At 40.3% G+C, this 24,312-nt stretch overlaps 1 protein-coding gene across 2 annotated transcripts in view; it reads right to left on the bottom strand.

Moving 5' to 3' along the window:
• Positions 1–24,312, bottom strand: part of cadps2 (Ca++-dependent secretion activator 2) — a 293,417-nt gene that overhangs the window by 222,866 nt on the left and 46,239 nt on the right. For both annotated transcript variants that reach the window (XM_059336134.1, XM_059336135.1), the window contains exon 2: positions 10,784–10,897. In XM_059336134.1, the coding sequence (XP_059192117.1) occupies positions 10,784–10,897 (114 nt within the window). The remainder of the gene's footprint in view (positions 1–10,783; positions 10,898–24,312) is intronic.

Genomic DNA, 24,312 nt, shown 5'->3' with positions numbered 1-24,312 from the left:
ATTCATTGACATATTCTCACACAACAAAGAACTTCTCAGTTGATGCGATGCATGACATTTTGGAAGGGGTAGCCCAGTATGAATTGAAGTTATTGTTTGAGTATTTTAAAGAACAACATGTTACATTGGGGGAGCTGAATTTGAGGGTGTTTTCACACCTGAAAGTCTGAACCAAGGTCCGAACCAAGGTCTGTGTTCTGTTACATTGTATACATTTGGTCCTGTTGGTTTTGGTTTCACACTGCAAAAGGAATAACGGACTTTACGAGACAATTCTACTGGACACGTCATCTCCCTGTGTACTTCCGCAGCTCATTTTGTTTTGGTTACGCTGCGTTGTTAGGCCGGCCGGCATCTGACATCAGAGTTACTTTCTTAACGTGTTTTGTGGAAAAATAGAATTAGATTCTTGATATTTGAACAATAAACATTTACACAACATTAAATTAAATCATGTCTCATAGACAAATGGGCAGACAGGCCAACTGCAGGGGATTACAATGTGTTTCTTTGAAGTTTTCTCTCACTACTTTGCAATGCTGGTTCCTGTATGTTAATTACATTAAGACGCAACTTCACCTGTAACAACCTCCTGTCTTTTGATCATGTAAGACTGAGGCACTGTACAAAAGTATGGAAAGTTTCTTCTGTGGGGAGAGATTGCTGAGGAACTCTCTCCGTGCTGTACGTCACTAAATGGCTTTGACTGATCAAACCGGCTCATTGCATTTTTCTTCAGAGAAACACTCAATATTTTGGGAAGAAACTGCATCTACAGTTTACACAAAATGAATCCAGCGAGCCACCTTTTACCTGTGGTAATACTTTTGCTGGTCTTTTGCTACCAGCAGCACTAGCTTAATGAGCAATACGTGAGAGTGCTTTCTATTCGCAAGATGAGCCTCCTCACCATGCGAAAACTGTATCACTGTTGACAGGAGAGGAGGAGAAAACGGCTCGCAATCCTGACGGTTATGGCAAAGTCTTTTCCTGTACCCTAATTCGAAAGCAGAAGAAGAAAAAAACTTCCTGTCATTGATACGAAGGTCCGAACTATAAAAAAAAGTCGTTTTCACACTGCAAAAGGTTCGGACCTTGGTTCGTTTGGTCCGGACCGAGACCACCTCTTTTGGTCGAACCAAACTTTGGTCCTTTGGTGCGGACCGTGGTCCGCGGCACCTTTCACACCTGGAATTTAGGTTTGGATTAAACTGAAAAGTCCTAAAGTCCGGACCAAACGAGATAGGTGTGAAAGCGCCCTGAGAATACAGAGGCCAGTGGCTGTAAATTTAGGTGGGGAGTTTAATGATCTGCAATTCAGTCATGGTGCTTATTGAGGAATGTTCTCCTCATGTTTGGAGATTTGCTATCCTCTACTGACCAACATAGGGGCCTACTTCTTTTATTACTACAGATAGTAAACGTTGTAGCTTCTCCCATGTTATCTCAAGGTCTGTGTGTATATTTAAAACATTTGATTGTGGAACACCACAAAGTGTTCAAGACGTTGTATCCCCAGAAAAAAAACTTTCACCAAAGCACCATTTTCTTGTCCACTATCCTCGCTGCATCCAGAAAATAGGACCTGTACTTCGTAGTTGGTGCATGCGCCATGAAGATAAGCACAATTTTTTCAAAAAAACAACTCAAGTCATTAAAAAATATCACCAAAACGCTGGCCAAAAAAACACCAGAATTATATGGCATACATTTGGAAATCTTCAACAACCTTCAGCCAGATAGACATTGGTGCAGGAAAAATGGTGTCTTTAGAGATGGTAAAAGGAGGTTCTGGAATGGCAATGCAAGTGCCCAGTAGTGTTGAAGTTATGAAAGTGAATTGAGCTCAACACAATGGGTTTGTTTACCACCCACAATTGGTTATTTGTGGCAAAGTAGAGCCTGAAATGCCTGTTTTACCAGATTGAGTCAATTCTGATAATACACGAGAAACTGTTGCTGCTCACTTTGCCTTTAAGTACAGTAACCTTTCAAGAACATTTCCATGCATATGAAGCGACCAGGAAAAAGCAAGAATTTGTTATTTTTTCATGTCGACAACCTGCTTTATCCCAGGCCTTTTGACACACAAATGTCATTAGAAGCAAATGACACAGCTCTCTTTGTGGTCTCGTATTGCATTCTGTTAATTTTATGACATTGAAATGAGAGACATAATAATAAATGCTGTTCCTGTAATCTTGTATGTTTGTATTTATTTCAATTTGATATGTTAGATCACAGCAATTTAAGCATCATATGATGAATATGTAAAAAATAACACTCCAGAGAAATAAAAATTAAAACATTTTTATACATTAGAGTGTCAAAAAAGCTCTATAAAATGTAATCATTACACCGAACGGTGTAAAAAAAACAGTGTTAAATATTTTTTTCACATTCCATTGTTAATTTTGACACTGACTGAGTAGAATTAACTCTGAAAAGAAGAGTTCATTTTACTCTAATTTTGAATGGGACCAACTCTCTAAGAGTTAAATTAACACATTTTTACTGAGTGATTTAAAGAAAAACAATGCCCCCATGTCTGGATATTGTGGTGCAAGGAACTGTTGGCCAATTACTATAATTTATCATTACATATTATAAAGGTAAACTGCAAGTCAATGGCAGCAGCCTAACTCGTGTTTTTAACATTTTATTATTGGATAATTTGACGGTTGAGATTGATTACTCCACTGGCTGAAGGATTTGGAAGCTGATGTAGAACACTAATGTGCAAATATGCTAATGTGCAAATTATTTCACAGTTCTTTAATAATTTACAACTACCTGAAGAATTATATTATTTATCCTGCCAACTCATAAAATTTCAAAGTGTCAGGCAGAGAAGCACTGATCCAAGAATCACAGTCATAAAATATTGATTTTCTGCAGAATGCAGATATCCACCTGATGTTGACCTCTGGCCTGGTTTTGAACCACTGATCTCTCGTCTTTGATTACCCTGCCACCATCCACTGCCTCATTTTGCTCACAGACTAAAGGTGTGATTACGGTAAGCTTAGGATGGGAGGCTGGTCTATACTGAGAGCACTTTAATACTGAAACCAACGGCAGATCTGAGGTCTGAAAGGTCAGAGAGAATCTCTGAAATATTTTGTCAAATAAAGAGAAATCTGTGAGCTGGAGGCACTTGCAGTCTGAGCAGCAGCCTCCCTGCTGGGCTCTAGAAATGTCACACACCTGAAGCACCAGCCACCAGCTGCTCTAAAGCACTAAATTACAGGTCACACACCTGCAGCTCCACCACAAAAATGTGTCCTCTATGAATACATACTGCTGAAAAACAAATCAATTCTGTCAAATGGTGCCACAGTATCCCTGATGGTGTGATAACTACAATATCTTAGGTCCTTCTCCCCAAAGAAATGTTCACACAGGAGAGTAAAGACACAACATTGTTATCCCAAACAAATCACATTGATTTATACTTCTGCAGTATTGCACATTGTTTGTTTTAAAAACTTTCAGGGCTAAACTGGAACACTTGAAGATGTTTACAGCTGGTCGTTTATAGACTTTTGATTGTTTTCCAAATCATCGATTAGTTTTTAGATCGAGGTCTTTCTCTCAGGGTGGCCACTGGTTTCAGTTCATTTCTATAATAGTATATGCAGTACGGGTTGGGCAATGTCTACCACATTGGCTATGTGATAAATCGTAAATGGACGTAGCGACCAAAAGTAGACCACAAGTCAACCAACAAGCTAACATGCATAACGAAGGAAAGGTCATGTGACTTAGATTTTGTAGGTTCTTGAATTGAAATGTCAAACTCTGAAAAGAAGCGGATTTCACTTATAGGTCTGAAAACGGCTCAATAACTGTCAATTACAAATATTGTCATTCTGATACCCTACTACCACCACTACTCATACTACTACCACCACTACTCATACTACTACCACCACTTCTAATACTACTACTACCACCACTTTTAATACTAGTACCAACACCACTTCTAATACTACTACCACCACCACTTCTAATACTACTACCACCACCACTTCTAATACTACTACTGCCATCACCACCACTTATAATACCACTACTACCACCACCACCAACACTACTAATACTACTACTACCACCACCACCCCCACTAATACCACTACCACCCCCACTAATACTACTACTACTACCACCACTACTAACACTACTACCACCACTTCTAATACTGTTACTATTTCCACCATCACTAATGCTACTAACACCAGTATTATTACTGCTACCACCACTACCAATACTACCACCACAACTATTATTATGACTACTAACATTACCGATAACACTACCACTACCAAGATTTCTACCACCACATGGCTTTGTCAGAGTAACATCACAATAGGCAAACAAATGTGATGTTGGATTATCTGTCTGCATTCATGTAAATATCGAAGATTTGTAGTTAACAGGTTATGGTATTCAGAATAACTGTTATGATGTTTAAAGTAGAAAATTTGCTAATTTTGAAAATGTAAAATGATCACTGGAATATTCAGAAATTCCAGTGATTTATAGAATTCATGCTTGACAAAGAAAAAAAAGAAACCGTTCAGACACAACAGGAACAATATTTCTCATCACGTTAAAGGGGACAAACGCTCTATCAAAAATAAAAAGCATCAAGAAATCCTTGTTGTTGGAAGCATGTAGGTTGTTTATTACCCTGACTTCATTAATTGTTCATGAAAAGAGTGAGAATGTGCAAGTTTTCTCCCGTGTGAAAAACATTAAGTCAAAACACCTCTTCTGTGTCAGTGACCCGTCATATGATGACTCCTCAGTGCCAAGTGCAAGACAAAGGCAATTAAAACCATTTCACTTCTGGGAGGGATGACTGATGGATGAGGATTTCATTCCCTATTTCTCGCCTAAGCCCTCACACATACACAAACATGCATGCGTATCTGTCTGTTGGGGAAGATATGAATACCTAAAAGACGTCCTAGAGTAGTCAGAGCAGGTGGATAATGAAAATGTCTGGAAAAAACGGCCAATGAACCGTCATTTCATTAGTAGCCTGTCGCTCAGGTGAACAAGAGATCATCATCAGAGCTGCATTCAGAAAATGAAATCGTCTGGAATGAAACAAATCACCTCCCACCTCCACCTACATTTTGTTTTTGATTTCTGCTAGCCAAAATGAACATCCAAGTTAATGCTAACATGAATGAACAGCAACTTCACTCAGTCATGTGCCGGTGTAGAGAGGCGTGTACTGTAGTGCACTGTCATCTGAGCCACCTCTCGCTCCTCCACAGTCAAAATATGGTCTGCTCCCCGTTTGTGAAAATAAGATGCCAACAAATGTGATGCCGAACTCGATGCCTCAAACGGGCAGTCCACAAACCAACGGGTGACTACGTCCATTATTTATATACAGTCTATTAGGGGTGTGCCATTTTGTATCGTTCACGATTATACCGGTATATTTTTTTTATGAGTAAAGAAAAATGCATCTCATGCTATTGGCAGCATTCCTACTTCTTGACGTAGTGGCGTAAGGGTTTCCATTAATTACCTCCTGGACTGTGGCGGCCCGCCAGAGTCTCATGTGCTGCGCTAACGTCACATTTCAAGCTACTGAAAGTATATTTACACTGCTCATAATATAAAGTTATTTTGTGTTGTGTCTCTGCTCAGTAGGCTGTCTGTCACCCATCAGTCAGTCAAAACCCCGACCCACCTCTCCATTGGCAGGTGATCAAATAATTATTCGCTCACTGTAGTTCTATTGTTAAGTGTGAACAGTCTGAATGACTCTTTGGCGTGTCAGATCTGACCTGTTTCACCTCAAAGATTCAAAAGCATCCAGCCTAGTGAGAGATGCTGATAAAGCAGAGGAGCTAAAGTGAAAGAAATAAACAATAATAAAAGTGGTTTATAGTGATTGTAAAGAGAGTCAGTGTGAAATCCTGCTAATTCTCTGGCTGCCTCACATCTTGTTCCGTTGCCAGTTCCTCCTCTGCTGATGATTCACCTGCATTTACACAACACGCTCAAGCTCCCCTGTGTCTGCTAAGGATGGTGGATTGCTTTTGGTGGTGCTCTTCTAACTGCAGCCATCAACAGTATGATGCATGCCTGGGAAGTATTACAGTATAGCATGTATTATGTATAATCACCATTTACCAAATATTTGGCATCTCAAATATTCATACTGGCAGCAACACAAATTTGTGACAGTTGCAACACTTATTTAATAAAAGGTTTGATATATACCTGTAGGTTTATGACCAACTATCTGGATCCTATTGGCCTAGAGCAGTGTCTGGTAGTCTGGTAAGTTGTTTTATAGCCTGCTGGTTTACTGAGCTCCCTTTTAAGGAAATGCTCGAAGTGAATTGGAGTTCCCTCTGGTAAGCATTTATGTCTATGGCTTTTATTGTGGAAGGTAAAAGCAAAAGGATCCCTTATATGCTGTCTTTGTCAAGGTTGAAAGTTTATTGTCTTGGTTCGGATAATGGCAGTTTGAGGAACTGTTCGGAGCCGGTGACTAATCTGGAACCAGTTCTTCATGTTTCGAAGAACCAACTCTGCAGAAAAAACGGTTCCAGATCGGCACCAATTCTGTGCTGGTCTTGAACCATGAACTGCTTGCCAACAGGCTAGTGTTAGCTTATATAAAAGGCTAACATTAAAATCTTACGTTCTGTGTTAATAAGAGTGTATTCACCATCCACAGCGATCAAGACGAGCAGCACAAATGTGTTGTACCAGTTGTGCTTGGATGCAAATGTGGGCTCGAAAAGCCAGGAGTAACATTTGTAGAGAGACAATGTAGTACGCCACTGTCAGGCAGAGCCTGTGGAAAGATTCTGAGAAGGTTCACAAGTGCTGCGAACTAGCACCAGCCCAGCATTAGAACATGGTTCGCGTTGGTCGAAAAGGTGTACGTGTTGTGGTTCTAAAATCTTTAGAAGTGAACAACTGATTGATTGATTGATTGAATGATTGATTGATTGATTTTATTTGACCATTCTTGGTATAAAAATATGAAACAGCAACATGTGCCATACGTTATATAAATAAATAAAAGGGATGACACAATAAAGCCCTAGGGTTTATTTCCATTGTAGTCCCTATAAGGCAGGAGACAGGGGCAAGTAGCAGCATATCATACATAAATCAAACAAGTATCATTCATACATACATACATGCATCAATCATTCATAAGCCACATAAAAACATGAATTACAGTTTCAAATATACACGACAAATACAGATTGCCAACAGTCTAAGATTGGTGTCTAAACCATTTTTTCAAGTTTTGTTTAAAACTGCTTATGCTTCTAACTGATTTGAGTAACCAGGTAACCTGTTCCAAAGAATAGTTCCAACATAAAGAAAGGACTCTTTACCCATGTTCATCTTAACTCTAGGTGGTACAAAATCTGTGACGCTTCCCCTAGTGGAATAGCGGTGAACTTAATTTACTCTATTAAATATTTTAAATAATATATAATAAATATTTTTTTTAATAATTGGGTACATCCCCATAAGCACACCTGTGTACCATACATAACTGCATCTGAGATACACGATCCTCCACCTTCAACCATCCCACCTTATCAAAGTGGGATGGATTCAAGGTGGGTTCTCATGGGGAGGCCCAAAACAAGTCTGATTAACTTGTTTTGTGAGGTCTGTAGCCTATGCTTCAAATTCATGTGACGCCATTATACCATGAGCCACATGCATAATCAAAATACGGCTGAATTAAGGCTCCTGCCAAAATGACCATTGTTTTTCTATCCAGAAAATTCTGGCCAGAAAACGGACCCTATGGTTTATTTTGGTGATTGCCTTCTGTGCCTGACCTATGCCACTTAAGTTGCAGTCTAATACACATCCAAGGTAACTGACTGATTCATTGGCTGTAATTTCAAGATCTCCAACTAGGACTTTAAAACTGGAGGCTTTTTTCAATCTAATCTTTGATCCAAAAAGAATGGATTCTGTTTTTCCTACATGGAGAGATAACCACAGAGCATGATTGTTTGTTGCCTTAACTTGCAGTGTGAAAGCTCAGAAAAATCAACCTCAAATTTATTTCAGAACTTCTGATTTTCCCTGTCTGTGGCTCTCAGCCCCCAGTCCCATTAAGTCCTCGTGGTGATGTTAATGTCAGGGGGGAAAAAACACAAATGCATAGTTCACACATGTTAGTGATCTGCACCAAACCATGTCTTTGCAATTTTTCAAAAGCCAACATATTGTCTTTCAGGAATGATTCAGAGTTGGCGCAGGGTGAGAGACAGAACATAGATCATTTCATGTTTCTCAGCAGTGACAGCCCTCTTTCCTCATGTGGAACATTACGTTTAAATGATGAATGAAAAACAATTCCCTGTTGTTGTTGTTGTTGTTGTTGTTGTTGTTGTTGTTATTATTATGTGTAAGCAGGATGGTGATGCCGCTTTACTGATGACAGCGCAATTATATAGCTGAAACTGTGTGAAGTCTCAGGAGGACGTGTAAAACGTGTGAGGAGTGTTTTGTGTCTGATCTCATGAGGACGAAGATGTCCACTGAAGAGGACGAGTCATCTCACTTTGATCACTGCGCCTGTCAGCTTCTCTGCAGCGATACAATGATGGATGAAGAAGTGATGGAGAGTTTCAGTGCGACCCTCTCGTCTCACACTTTCTGGCAATTAAGATGACGAGCTGCAAGTGGCCGATAAGATCTCCATCTCACACCAGATGATAGGCACTTCAGCAGAGGAGGGAAGGACAAAGATGAGGGGGAGATAGAGAGAGAGATGGAGGCAGACAAGCAGCAGATAAGAGAGAGACAGAGTGAAAAAATGGAATAAAAAAAGAATGAGGAAATTCACTGCAATCTGTGCTCACAGCTGTCCTCCAACACTGGAGAGGGAAACACGAGTCCACGTGGGAGGGTTTGTTACAGTGTCTCTGGATGGAAACCTGTCCTCTAACTCCTCCAGACACTGAGAACAGTATTGGAAAAAATCCAAAATGACAGCAAAAAAAAAGCAGCAGAGATCACCTGATCAAAGAGAGTAGATGGGTTTACATTAGGGTTGTCAAAAGTATCGATACTCAAAAAAGTATCGATACTAAAACGTTGTATCCGGATACAATACTCATTTTCAAAAGTATCGAGTATCGGTATTCGCATTACCTCTTTTATTATAAATATTAAACCTGTGGTTCTGTTCTACATGTTGCATTTTTCTTGTTAATATAAATATTTCAGTTAAATTTTGGGGTCTTTGTTTTTATCCTTGTGGTATCAAAAATCTAATATTTTCCTGAGTATCTGTGTCGAGTTGAAAATTTTAGTATCGTGACAACCCTAGTTTACATGGAGAGGTATTTTATCTATCGGAGAGAAAGTGTTTGGGGACTTTAGCGGCCACAGGAAGCAAAGATGATGGACATTAAACAGCTTTAGTTTGCTGGGAAAGATTGGTGGCACTGTGAAGAAAGAGAAAACTCTCTCACAAACAGAAAACTGTGGGTGAGATCGATTTTCTAATCTGTTTCAGTCTGATGCTGGCGATGAATTTCATTACTTTGTGCCATAAGAGCTCAACAACCACTCTGTCATCAGAGGCGTGGAGGTGGACGGAGGCACGACCAGAAGTGAATGCAGGACAGTTTGAAAGCACAGGAAGGGACAAAGAAACTCCAAACAACCAAACAGCTCTGATGTTCACCCAAGTGCATTGTCTGGAGATGATAAGTCTCCAAGTTTTAGAAGAATGTCCGACCACGAACCCAACAATTAGCCTGCTGCAGAGTGTCTCAGCCCAGTGTTTCCCCTCAATCAGCAGGAGTGCTCTATAATTGTCTGACCGACTCACTCAATCCTTCTGCCATTACACCAAATTTAACGCCTTAAAAGTTTCCTTAAATATTTATCAGTAACTTTTCGAAATCCACATGAACCACTGACCACATCAGCTGATCCATCGCATAGCAATTATTTAGAAATATGTCACTTTTGTAGCCACTTAGTGTCGTTATTTCCTTCTAGGACAGTAATGAGTAAATGCTGTGAGTTTTTATTCAACAAAATTATGAGGGGGTGTTAACTGTCTGCCAAATTTATCAGAGGTTACCATACAACCAGTTGCTGACATGCAATGCAGCACTTAAAAGGGCACAGGTGATAATGAATTATTTGCCTTGAGTTTGTTAAAATACCTCCAAATCTCTTCCAACTGTTCGTTTGTTTGCATCTCATAGACAATCTTGTGACAGGATAGACCAGAGATGTACTGCTTTTACTATATAGTAGGGATGACGCCAATCGATCGGCAACTGATCGGATTGGCCCGATATGATAAAAAAACGGTTGATCGAAAAATCAGATCAAAGGTTAAAATCACCGATCCGATCGCATTATACATGTGCTTTACAAGTGTTTGTTATGGGGAGATATACATTCCGGATCCAAAGGTGGCGGTAGTGCGCCAAAACGCTGCTGCTTTAAAACGAAGAAGAAGTGTTGTGTTGTGGTCATGCAGCCTGCATGCACCTACACACACCCACAACATGTCTACCATATGGAACTTTTTTGAAGTGAGTGAGTCCGATGTCACACACGCTGTGTGAGAGTGAGCAGTAATAATATGTTACACTGTACTGTAGTTCAATGTGCAATAATGCCATTGCAAAACTCAGGCCCCAGTGGTCTGAGAATGACACCGCTGGATTCTAAAGAGGGAAAAAGTCCAGCATTTTTCTGCTAAGAGCAGAATGGAGTAGAGATTAAATTGTCTTGCCTCATAGTAGCTCCTCACGGCGTTGCAGAAAGCTTCATCCGCCACAATCTGAGTTTCCCCGTTGAGGAAGGCCAGGAAACGCTCCTTCACCGCCTGCAGCTGCTGCTTGTTCACCTGAGAGAGGCAAGAGATGATGGAGGAGGGAAATGAATGCAAAGAACAGAGAGGGAGCATTTTGGAGGAAAAATGAGGAGAGATGTTGGCAGGGAAGGGTGTAATCAATTAGAAACAGATGGAGAGGAAGAGAAAAAGATGAGAGGAAGGCAGGATGGATGAGAACCAGAACAAAAGTACAAGATTAGACTCATTGTTAAAGTGTGACAGAGTCTGGCTCCATCATTACAAGAGAAAAGTCTCCTTATCTAACAAATGTCTTTCATTAGGAAACTGAGTTCTCCAAAAACAACAGAGGAATCTGTCTCAGTGTGGCTGAAAAGAAGTTCAAATGCTTTGAGATTGATGGAGATTTTTAAAGGACCATCCCGAAGATTTAACTCACTAATTACAAACCGCCGTTATTGTTCTCTTCTTTCAAACCTTTTTAGAGTAATGAGGTCAGCTTTAAACTGATTTAAACTTGAACTTCCAAGTAGTAAGCCTAATGACTAGCAGGGAATGGTATTTGAATGCTTAATAATTAACTTTGCTCCACAGCACTGTAGTATTTTGTGGAGGCTTTACACCCGATCAGCCACAGATGAGCTAGTGGGGTGGAGCACCAAACTCCATCACTGACAAACAAGACCATCTGGCCGAGCCACACTGCAGCACTTTAAAAACTCAGCCAAGTCTGGTCAGGTGAAGACCCACAGACCGTTTCATTTCTAAAGACCTGCACCTGTGCAGCATTTTGAATAATGCTTCAGAAACAACACTCAACTGCATTTAACCTCATTTTATTATCCTCTTATAGACTTTACCGTGCTCCCAAAGTAATGCGTGTATATAGGACGGTGGTTTATCAGACACTCGTCAACTTGCAATGATAGATGCTGCTGGTTAGAGGGAATTTGATATGCTGTTTAATAACTTTTTATATGCTGGCATCTTTTCCGAAATAATCTTTTCACACAATAATTATGATAATTGATTATTCATTAGGTTGGGTCAGTGCAAAAACATGTAAATACCAAATTTTACCACAAGTTGATGCACTTGAGAAGAATACCGCTTAATGAGACTCATGATCACTTGATGGCGGCAACGCACCTCTAAAGCTGCAACTCTAATCAATGAGACCATTTCCATCGGGCGCGCCGCATAACGTCTCAGCAGCATCCGGGCTGCGACTCTCCGCTCTGCAGCGTTATCAATCCGTAGCATTTCTATTTTCTCCGCGAGCCGTTGCTAAACCGATTCAAGCTCAACAGAGCAGATTGCACTAGACAGGAAATCTGACACAGAATCAACATAATGGGGCAGTCCGTGGCCTAGAGGTTAGGAATCGGGCTTGCAAAACTGGAGTTGCCGGTTCAAATCCCAGTACTGACAGGTCAAGGACTGAAGTGCCCTTGAGCAAGGCACACAGCTCCCCGGGCGCAGTAACGTGCTGCCCACAGTTCCTTGCATGGTGTGTCCACTCGTGTGTAAAAAAAGGATGGGTTAAATGCAGAGGTTGAATTTCCCCATTGTGGGATTAATAAAGTAATTAATCTTAATCTTAATATAATTCCGCCCCCTTTCAAAATAAAACACAATACGCAGTTCATGCAGCCTAAAACTACTTCACATCAACATTATGTTATGACCGAGGCACCAGATCAGCAATCAATCAATCAAAGGGTCTCAGAGGATCGGAGACATGGACGACGAGAGACTGATTGTTGAAGTGGAACAGCATACAATCATTTATGACATAACACATTGTTTTTATAAGGATAGATGGTCAGATCAACAGATCTTCCACGTCGGAGAAGCAAAGTAAGCTGTTTGTTGTTGTTGTTTACTTTATACACACAGTTTATCACGGGACCTCGAGGTCTCCCGTTCATTCAGGATTATTGCGTGTTTTCGTTATCTTGCGTGTATACGGCTGGCTCGCTACACTGCCATTACGTGTCCGGTGGTAATTGGCGCCAGACAGAGGACGGAGCAAAAAGGCGACACAGCCAGTCCATGGCCGGTGGAAATCCCCAGTTAGTTGGTTTGCCAACTGACAATAAACAGAAGAGGAAGAAGCAGGGACTGACGCTCACCTCTTTTGTCCGAATTGTTTTCATACTGGCACAGTTTATGTTTTCTTTGAGACAAACTCCATCATGTCTCATCATGTCGCCCCAAGAAACACCTGAACTTTCCAGTAAACAAACACAACATGCACCAACATGCATCATTCCACCTCTACTGATCTACCTCATGTTGCTGACCTCGGCCTAGCAGTAGGGTTGTCACAAGACTAAAATTTTCAACTCCATACCGATACTCAGGACAATATTCGACACTCGATACAATTTTCGATACACAAGGATAAAAACAAAGGCCCCAAAATTATTAACAAGAAAAATGCAACATGTAAAAATTAACAGAACCACAGGTTAAATACTTATAATAAAAAACCGTTGCAAAAACAAACTGCAACTATGATAACAAGCTTCAGGTCTGAGGGAGTGAAAAAAATAAATAAACACAATAAACAATAACAATTAGAACAATATTTTGAGGTTGTATGCTGTGCACAATATTAGGTAAGCTTTATAAAGTCGAGTTTTCTCTGCTTCATTCTGGGACTTCAAGAGAGAAAGTTACACTTTTCAGTCACCAACATTCATGTAAACTTAACTTACTTTTTATGTATACTGACACTGTGTCAATGAACATAATATGGGCATACTACGTGCCTGATTTATTTATTTATTTACGTTGTTTATAATCATTAAAGGACGTCAGCCTTTAATCGCTAGCTGCGGCTAATGGCTAATAATAACAACACGGGCAACATTAATGCGGGCCACCGGCCACGATAACATCAGTAATAGGTCAGTTTGAAACGAAACGTTGAGGCGGTATTGATACTTTTGAAAATGGGTATCGTATCTGGATACAACGTTTTAGTATTGATACTTTTGACAACCCTACTGAGCAGTAAATTATGTTTGGCCACATCACATTATTGTCTGCGTCTTATATAAAGAACACCAGAGAACTTCTATCTCTCTCTGCAGAGCATGTACGACAGAATGAGAGTAGACAATCTTGCTAAAATGGGCACCAGAAATACTTCGGCGGATGTCAATATACCTGAGTGGCCCTCCAAGGTATAGTCTTTAATAACTGTCAGCATTGAGATGATGATGATGTAAATAATTGCTGGTGGAAGCCATGCTCAAAATCTACCTGTACATCTCTTTATTTATCCACTAAAGTCATCTAGTTTGGTGAAGTATTTTTCAACAATAACAAAATTTTTCAGTGAAGCAAATCTCAGTAGAGCAGAGCAGTCATGCCAGAAGAAAAAAATAACATTCCCCTAAATGTCATCGGTCCTGGTAATTTCTACCCAGTGAACCACAGCTGACATATTGTGTTGCATGAGAATTTTAAGTTTTCATGAGCGAGCAGAAGCTGCTGCTCATAAGCTGCATATGTATGAGGCGTCAGGAGGACGGTGGCGTCGAGGGAAAATTAAACCATTATTCTTCAGCTTGTTGCAACACTGCCAGCAACAAATACATTCTGGGAGTCAAAGTGCCAATTTTCAGCTACCAAAAGTGAGCAGAGACTTATCTCCCGCCGACAGCTTTTTGTGTGGGCTTCCTCGCCTTTTCTGTGTCTAAATGGAGCCGCCGTGGTTCGCCTTTAACCAAAGGAGGAGGAGGAGACCGCTGCATTTATGAAAAGCAGCAGGTTATGACCGTTGAAGCAGTCAGTTTTGAATTGAAAATGACTCAACCTCCAACTAACAGGTTGAAAATGTGAAACAGATAAGAAACTCCAACTAAAGGCCAGTGTTGGAGGGAAATCTGGTACACGCAGCAGCCTGAGGACACATTCATGTTAAAAACACACATTTGTCCTCACAGATTTGTGGTACAAAGCATGTCAGGCCTGTTTGTTAATCCAATTTATTAAAATAGTTAATTGCGATGTTTTGAACACAAAATCAAGTTTAAAGAGACTACAAGCAGATATTAAAACTATGGAATTAAGTTACAGTACATCTAGTAGGGCTGTAACAGTCCATGCATTGTGCTGAACTATCACGGAGAATAAAAGAACCAAAGTAATCATGCTCACGTTCCTACAACAACGAGATTGCACTAATCCACATTTTCTTTAACTAGTGCGGTGCCCTTAGGAAGTATGTATTTGTACATTACATGCCACACTACACTGTAAAAAATATCTGTAGATTTTACGGTGAAAACCTGCTAAACCATGACAGTAAAAGACCTTAAAATGATAAATGGGTTAATCCAGTTTCAGTAACAACAAAACACCGTAAATGTAAAGATCAGCCAAAACAGTATTTTTTACATTTTTTTTTTTTAAATCACATTACTCCACTGTAAAATACACTGGCACTGTGTTTGTAGCGAAAATATACTGTAATATATATACAAGCCATCATTTTTGCATTTATTTTTTGTAAAAAATACTTTTTCTCACTGTTAAATGTACTAAACACCATATCTCTAACAGAAATATACTGTAATATTTAATGGTAAAATCATTACCATTTATGAAGTATTTCCTTGTCAGTTATATGGCAGAATGGCGTTTCTTATGATGAAAAAACTTTATTTTTTACGGTAAAATATGGAGAAAAAAAATGGCAATCTTAAACGGGAAATCAACAGTGCTAATAACATTTTATAATATTACAAAAAGTTGCACCATATTTATTACCGCACGCACACTCAGATTTTGTTCTTTATACATTGTTAAAAAACATTATGTTTGATTATATTATGCTAAATTATACATTTTTAAACAAATGTATATTTATTTTTATAACGTTTATTAAATATTTACGTGTGGGGAAACTGACATTTTATCTGGATGCATTACAGTGTGAATCAAAATATTTTTAAAAATATAGAAAATATTATTTTAGCACAAAACAATGAATTGTGCCTCATTATGGCTATATTGTTCATTTTTATAAAAGTGAAATATATTTAGTTTAATAAAGCTTGTCCTAATAATCTTCACAAACATAACCCATTTAGATTGTCATTCATCTTTCTCACTGAGCTGTTGTATTGCACAATATTGCATTGCGATACAGATTTTTTTGTTCTTCTGTAATGACTCTTTTGAAAATGACCAACAATAAACCCCTACAATTGCTAGAATTTGAAAATAAGATTAAGAATCATAAAGAATAAAAGGCAATTGAAAAAGGTGATACAAAATATTCTTTAGACTTAAAATTCAAACAACTGATTCAATTTGTTTCACTAAAAATTACATCCCATGATGGAGGTATCTAAAAAGCAATTACAAAATATTTCTACAATACTAAGGATTAAGTCTGAAAAATGACACAATATTCTCTCCACCAAGGACGTTAAATCCCTAAAATACTTCGAGGGTGAACCTCAGGTTGCGATTTTCTCTTCCAAAAACTGATTTGTGGTTTTAATTCAATCTCATCCACCTTTTCAGAGCAGACACAAGAGTGCATAATATGCTTTCTCCCCTGAAAAGAAATACTCTGCAACTACAAAATCATTTCCTGTGTGAAGCCCTTTTGACATAATTTCAGAGCCTCTCTCTCTTTTCCACCGTCTCTTTTTCAGGTGACTGCAGCAGTAATGGCTTTCCTGTTACAAATGCAACCTGCCCATGAAATAAAGGGTGACAGGCTGAAAAAGAAGCTGGGTATGACTGTGAAAAGCTGCCTGTCAGGTTTCAGTTGAATTTCTGTTCATGCCTCCCCATCGCCCTCGGCTTTGTTGGGGAAATGGATTTATCTCAGGGGGGTTTATAAGCAAACGTGGCGAGCTTGTGCTCCATCAGTGACTGAAAATATCCAGGTGAAGGTGTCATTTTCCCCTCAGGGACGTCGCTCTGCATGCTGAACTCAAATTGCTGTTCTTCAAAAAACCTCCCTGCCGTGGAGAACCACTCAGAGGCCGGTGGGTCAACATCTCTAAATGTTAGGGGAGGTTTCAGTCTCCGAGCAGCTCTTAGCAAGCGGAGAGGATCAGCTGCTGCTGCTGCTGTCGGCTTTTCATCTCTCTGCAACACACAGCTCTCTGTCTGTAGCTGACAAAATACTTTCTGCTTTGTTCGTGCGGCTTGTGATCAAATAGTTATTTCAATTGTTATTATCTTGCCCATATAATGCCTGAATTATAGTACATTGTTCAAAAAAATAAAGGGAACATCTTAAACAAAACAATGTAACTCCAAGTCAATCACACTTCTGTGAAATCAAACTGTCCCCGTAAGAAGCAACACTGATTGACAATCAATTCCACATGCTGTTGTGCAAATGGAATAGACAACAGGTGGAAATTATAGGCAATTAGCAAGACAGCCCCAATAAAGGAGTGGTTCTGCAGGTGGTGACCACAGACCACTTCTCACTTCCTATTAGAGCTTTCTGCCTGATTTAATGGGTTACTTTTGAATGCTGGCGGTGGTTTTACTCCAGTGGCAGCATGAGACGGAGTCTACAAGCCACACAAGTGGCTCAAGTAGTGCAGCTCATCCAGGATGGCACATCAATGCAAGCTGTGGCAAGAAGGTTTGGTGTGTGTGTCAGTGTAGTGTCCAGAGCATGGAGGCGCTACCAGGAGACAGGCCAGTACATCAGGAGACGTGGAGGAGGCCGTAGGAGGGCAACAACCCAGCAGCAGGAGTGCTACCTCTGCTACCTTTGGAGCACTGCCAGAGCCCTGCAGAATGACCTCCAGCAGACCACAAATGTGCATGTGTCTGCTCAAACGGTCACAAACAGACTCCATGAGGGGGGTATGAGGCCCGACGTCCACAGGTGGGGTTGTGCTTACAGCCCAACACTGTGCAGAACGTTTGGCATTTACCAGAGAACACCAAGATTGGCAGATTGGCCACTGGCCAATTGGCCACTCAGGTTCACACTGAGCACATGAGGCCACACACACTACTGAGCCTCATTTTGACTTGTTTTAAGGACTGTACATCAAAGTTGGATCAGCCTTTAGTGTGTTTTTCCACTTTAATTTTGAGTGTGACTCCAAATCCAGACCTCCATGGGTTAATACATTTGATTTAGATTGGTAATTTTTGTGTGATTTTGTTGTCATCACATTCAACTATGTAAAGAACAAGGTATTTAATAAAAATATTTCATTCATTCAGATGTGTTATTTTTAGTGTTCCCTTTATTTTTTTGAGCAGTGTACATATTGGAATAATGTTGTCAATATATTTGTATGTTAACATGCAAAATCAATTTTCTTCAGTTAAGTCAGTATTAATCAGTTTTCAGTGTTGTTGAAACACAACCAGACAAGAACCTTTGCATGTGCAAGTGTTAGGACCAAACAACACCTTGTAAAGACTTTACTAAAAATTTAAAATGTAATTATTTGGTTGCTGCATGTCCATGTTTTGACTTATTGGCTTGCCTTCTTTAAAACTGTAAATTTGGAACTGTAATTACTAAAAGTTGGGGGCTTTGGGTGGCATTTTCATGCTTTATTTAATAGTGACAGAGAGAATGGAAGGGGGAGACAGAAGGGAAGTCATGTAGCAAAGGGACCTCGGGACAGATTTAAACCCAGATCTGCTTCAACAAGAACTCAGCGAGTATTTACCAGTGGGACACAGGGATGCCCCAGCTAGTCCTCCTACAGTCCAAAGACGGGATGGATGGATGGATGGATGGATGGATGGATGGATGGATGGATGGATGGATGGATGGATGGATGGATGGATGGATGGATGGATGGATGGATGGATGGATGGATGGATGGATGGATGGATGGATGGATGGATGGATGGATGGATGGATGGATCGATGGATGGATGGATCGATGGATCGATGGATCGATGGATCGATGGATCGATGGATGGATCGATCTAGCTGAGGTCTCCAGACTTTCACAGGGTCGACACATAAAGACATACAACCATGTACGCTCTCATTTACTCTTACGGTGCAATTTAGAGTCACCAAACCTAAGCTGCATGTCTTTGGACTGTAGGAGGAAGCCGGACTAGAGTTCTTGTCCAAGCAGATCTGGTGTAAATCCGTCCCGAGGTCCCTTTGCTGCAGGACTTCCCTTCTGTCTCCCCCTTCCTATTTATCTCTGACACTATTAAATAAAGCATGAAAATGCCACCCAAAGTCCCCAACTTTTAGTAATTACAGATATGGATATTTAGCTCCCTTACAAGTATTCTGAGTTAGCTATTAGCAGTCTATTTCTGCAGTTTACACATGGAAGTATAGACAACTATCACTTAATTTTACCCCGGAGTGGAGTCAAGAAATTAACAAAGCTGTATCTTCTCAGTGTCTGTTGTGCAAAACAAACAAACTGGGTATTGAGTCAGAGGGATGCCTGTTCACAACGATATGATTTGAGCAGACCAGACAGCCAATCATAGGAACTGTCAACTTGTCACTCATCATGAAACAGTCTAAAACAAACCAAAAAAAAAACAAACATCAACTTGTCAAACTGACATTGATCCGATGTGAAGTGAGACCAGACAAACTGAGAGGTTTACAGACTTGTATCAGTCAATTTACTGGTGTTTTAAAGAGCAGAACAAGTTCTCTTTCAGTTTTTGATGCCGCCTTTCTTTAATACATCGGAATTCAGGTCAGACTGAAGCAGTGTTATGGTGTTATTCTGACTATTCCACCTCAGAAACTTTTCCAAAAATCCAGGAACTATTCTCAAGACTCAAACTTTTGCAGCAGGAATGTCTAAATTTAGTTCCACCAGTATACTGCCTGGCCAAGAAAACAGAGTAAAAAAAAAAACATCCACATCTGAGCAGGTAGTGTCCTGCTGAGACAGGTGCTCTTGAGTTTTAAGCCTCCTTCAGGGACGCATTCAGTTAGGTACTGGATTAACTAAACTTTATATTTCACGGTTACCGTTTTCCATGATAATGTTTTTATGATCCAAACATTTCCAACTGCACTTGAAGGCAGTCATTCATTTCACAGCAGCTAAACAAAGAAAAACAGATGGAGTGTGCCCTGTGCTGGAGCTTGCTGCAGAAAACACACTTGAGTGACTGATATATTATTGACTTTTTTGTGCTGAAGTTTTTTTCGGTCCCATTCTCACGGCAGCGATACAGACAGGGGTGTTTACTGTACTCTCTCACCGTTTGCTGGAGACATTATTGGCCTTGGTAGCCTGACATCAGCTTAGTTTCACTGAAAATTCAGTCTGTTGCAACTTTCCCGCAACATGTGGTGCATAAAATGAACTCAATTGAATGAGATTACTTCAGTTTTAACCGCACCACTTGGTCTGGTAAACAAGATCTACAACCTAAACAACAGAATAGGTTGTTGGTCAATACCACCCATATGAGTGTTTTGTCATTATACATACACATACGTTTTGCAGGTGTATAAAAATAGGCTATAGTTTTGTTGAATTTAGGCTACAGAACCACTGATCTAGGTTTAGGGCAAAAAATCATACTGGTGCGACGTTATCAAAGACAGTTAAATATTAAATACCATAAGTGAAGTAAGTGAAGCAAGTTTCGTAAAAACGTAATGCACAGAAGTTCTGTGATGTTTACTCCTCTGAAGTCCAGGAGATTTTGGCTCAAATTTGTCAACTTTCTATGCATTCGTTTCTATCTCTGTTTAGCATCTTTCAGTCTGTCCTCACATCACATGCATGGCTCCTTTTTCTTGACACAAACTTGGCCATCAGTCAGATTTTTCATTTTATTTTAATTAACAAAGTATAAAGCTGCCAGGAACCCAGGAAGCCAGGAAAATACAAACAAAAGACACAAGCGTCAATGGAACAGAATAAAAAAACAATAATAAAACTACAAAACAGTCTTTTTGCATGTAAATTAAAAATGGTAAGAGTTTTCATTGTAGAAAGAAAATTCACATTTTAAAAATGGTCCAGAAACATAAATGGCACACTGTGAAAGCTCCTATGATTGCACTTTCAACTGGCTTTCTCAGCTTGTCTACATATAATATATAAATAAAGTTATTACTGTAAATAAACATGTGTATTTTCAATAAATAGATGGACTCCAGAGGGCTAAATCACATGGTTTACTTTTTTTTTTTTTTTTCATATGGGACACGAATCCTGTTCTCCTGGGTGAAAGTCCAACATCTGTTCAACCCATTCACCCAGAGTGAAACTTCCGTGATTTATACTCTGCCTCGCCATCATTCATAATTATTACAGCCACTATATGGCAAGGGAGGACAGTCTAAACGTAAATATGGGTTTTTTGTGAAGAACTTTTTAATTGAACCACTGCGAGTGAAACTTACAGTAGCATCCATGTAACTGTTATAAACATGATCCCTCTGTTCACAATCCAAGCAGTTTTTTAAAGTTTGCTCTTTATCTGCGCAGCTGCACCCAACCACACCTCCAGAGTGAAGGCTTTGGCATTGTTAATCCGTGCAGTAGACAGTTCAAGTCACTATGTCATAAAAGTAAATCAGCCATTTCCTAGTACTAAGTTAATGAGGTGGTAGCCATCTTTGCGCTAGGAGTTTTTTGGCGGCTGTGAGGCCGCTCAACAACAGTTTGCGCCGTTTCTCACTTATATACAGTTGAGAGTCATCATTTAGAAGAAGTAAGATTGGATTATATGTTATGATGGTATCTAGTAATTTAGACAAGACTTGATTACCATGGAGATTGGATACCATGCCCCCTGTGGGGTTGTTTTTAAGGGGAGACCAGTCTTGATCTGGTCTGAATCCTGCTTTACATCCATTCAAACAGCAGTACATTCAAAGAGCAACAGAAGACTGTGCTGTTTCTTTGTGTCTGCAAAGTGCTGCCAATAAAAAAATCAGTATAAGTGACTTTAACATCAGTTATTGTGACGTGTTGGTAACAGACGAGGATGAGGATGAGAAAGAACCTTAATTGAGTGCCTGGGTTTAGTACATGTGCTTTCTTAGTAAGTGGAAGTATCTCTTTGAAAAGGAGCCCTTAGTCACATTGCAGTTGCAGCTTTTCCTGTGATTCAGGTGCTTCAGGGCAACAATGACAAAATTGAGCATTTACGTAACGATGTGCGAGTCTGAGAGAGTCTAAAAGTAGAATCTTTATAGCTGAATTAGCACCTTTGTTACCGCTGCTAAACCTGCTCCAACAGCTCTGACTGTTGAGGTTCCCTGTGAAGAGGAGATGTTTCCAGGTTACAGCACAGGCTCTGCTCAAGTGATGAGGGGAGAAGTTTAACAGCTCTTACATTTACAGCATCCAACAGGGAGATTAATGAGGGTGGTGACGTTTGAGCGCGCGTGTGTGTGTGTGTGTGTGTGTGTGTGTGTGTGTGCGTGTGTGCGTGTGTGTGCGTGTGCGTGTGTGTGCGTGTGTGTGCGTGTGCGTGTGTGCGTGTGTGCGTGCGTTCTTGTGCTTCTTACATAGTGTGGACTGAAACAAGTTTTAAACTAACACAGTGAGGACATAATTGAGAAGTGAAGATAAGGTTAAGGTAATAATTAGGTTTTGGTGAGGTAAGGTGCTGGCCGCATTGAGTTGTGAAAGTTCAAGTGAGGATAATGGGCTACGGGAGGCATCAGGTCATGAAGAGTCCTAACAATGATAGAACTACGAGGTTGTGTGTGTGTGTGTGTGTGTGTGTGTGTGTGTGTCCTGATGTACACACTAATGTTTGTTTATGCTTAAGGCTTTAATTTGAGTTCCTTCCTCTCAGGAGGAGATGAGGTTATCAAGGACAGTTTATATGGGCAGCAGCACCGACCTCCCGATGGCAGATCAATAAGCACAAAGAATGCTCTGTGTGTGTGTGTGTGTGTGTGTGTGTGTGTGTGTGTGTGTGTGTGTGTGTGTGTGTGTGCTGGTGTGTGTCATGCCTCTACAGAAATATGACTGCTTCGTTCTCACCGTTGGCTGGTAACACTTTGAGCTGTCAGTATGCAGCTCTGGTGAGAAACGCGAACCGATTGAGAGCGAGACACATCCGTCAAACAGCTCAGATTAATAGACGGAGGGCAAACTGAGGGTGTGAGACCAGGAACACACACACATACACACACACACACATACACACAGAGTTTGGGTAATTTTCTCAGTGCCTGTGCACTGAGGTAGTTATTTCAGACTGCATCTCCATCCCCACTTGTTGGAGGAGCCACCTGTCTGAATCTTCTCTGTGCTTCACAACCAACCAGGTGTGATACACCAGACCCCGACTCACTACTGTCCAGACTCTGGCTACATATGGACGAGATGGCAGCAGCCGTATTTGGGATATTATGAGTTTTGTACAGTGGGAGGGAGTGGCGATGCATCTTCTATCCTTTAATAACTAGCCTTGCAGCAAAGTGTAGCACAGTATTCCAGCTCTATTTAATGAGCCGGCTAATCAAGACACGGTTTAGCCAAAAACAATACAAATCAAATTACTCTGTGCATACTTCATTTTTAATTTAAACAAACCTGCAGCCATACAATGCTGTGGATAATGATGGTTTTCCTGGCACTAGTGTTGTTGCAGAAAAAGGTTCATAACTTCTTGGCTTTCCTCTCCTGTCCTTCTTCTGTGTGTGTTTGTTTCGAGGCAGTTAGCGAAGAGTATGCACCTTTTTGTACATTGTTTCCTCTCACTTGTCAAATTCTATTAAACTAGCACTACTATACAGTGCATAAATACAGCTCTACGGATATTGTTGTGTGTTGTAGATTCTGTCTAGCATTGTGGAATCGTCATTATCTTGGGCAATGATAGTTATTCTGATTTACACCCCTGCCTGATATGTTGGTAATGACCCCTCAACTGTGGTCGCTTTTTCAGTTCTATCTCAGTACGTTTCACCTCCAGCAGCAGGTGTTATGTACTTTATAACAACATCATAATTTGTAATGCTCTCCAGTCAGTTTCTCACCACAGCACTGTCAGCTAGAGTCCTTTTATGATTAACCACTACTGCAAGGCATTTATTAGTTTTTGTTGGCCACCAACACACAGGGAACATTCCAGCTCCCTTAAACCTCCAGGCCACAGACACACAGACACAGACACACAACAAATTGACTGATTGTGTTCTTTCTCTCAGAGACGTGTGTTTCAGACTGGAATCATTTGTGCACAGCAGAAGTGAGGTGTGTGTGTGTGTGTGTGTGTGTCACTTGAGTGTGTGTGTTCACCAACAGCAAACATGCAAACATACACGCACACACACACAATAAAGCTCCTCCATTGCTCGTCGTCCTGGCAGGAGATACAGGCCAGGTTAAAGCCTTATTTCTCCCTAATGGAAGAGAAAGCGGAAGTGGTGGTTTCTGTGCATTGGCTGCAGGTTTCAGCTGTGGTCAATATATTTTCTGACAGTTGCTCAAGGTCAAGGGTCTCCAAGATCATTATGACTCATCCAGAATATT

The sequence above is a fragment of the Centropristis striata genome, chromosome 6, assembly GCF_030273125.1.
Source record: "Centropristis striata isolate RG_2023a ecotype Rhode Island chromosome 6, C.striata_1.0, whole genome shotgun sequence".
NCBI lineage: Eukaryota > Metazoa > Chordata > Actinopteri > Perciformes > Serranidae > Centropristis > Centropristis striata.
This window is presented reverse-complemented; position numbering and strand designations above follow the sequence as displayed.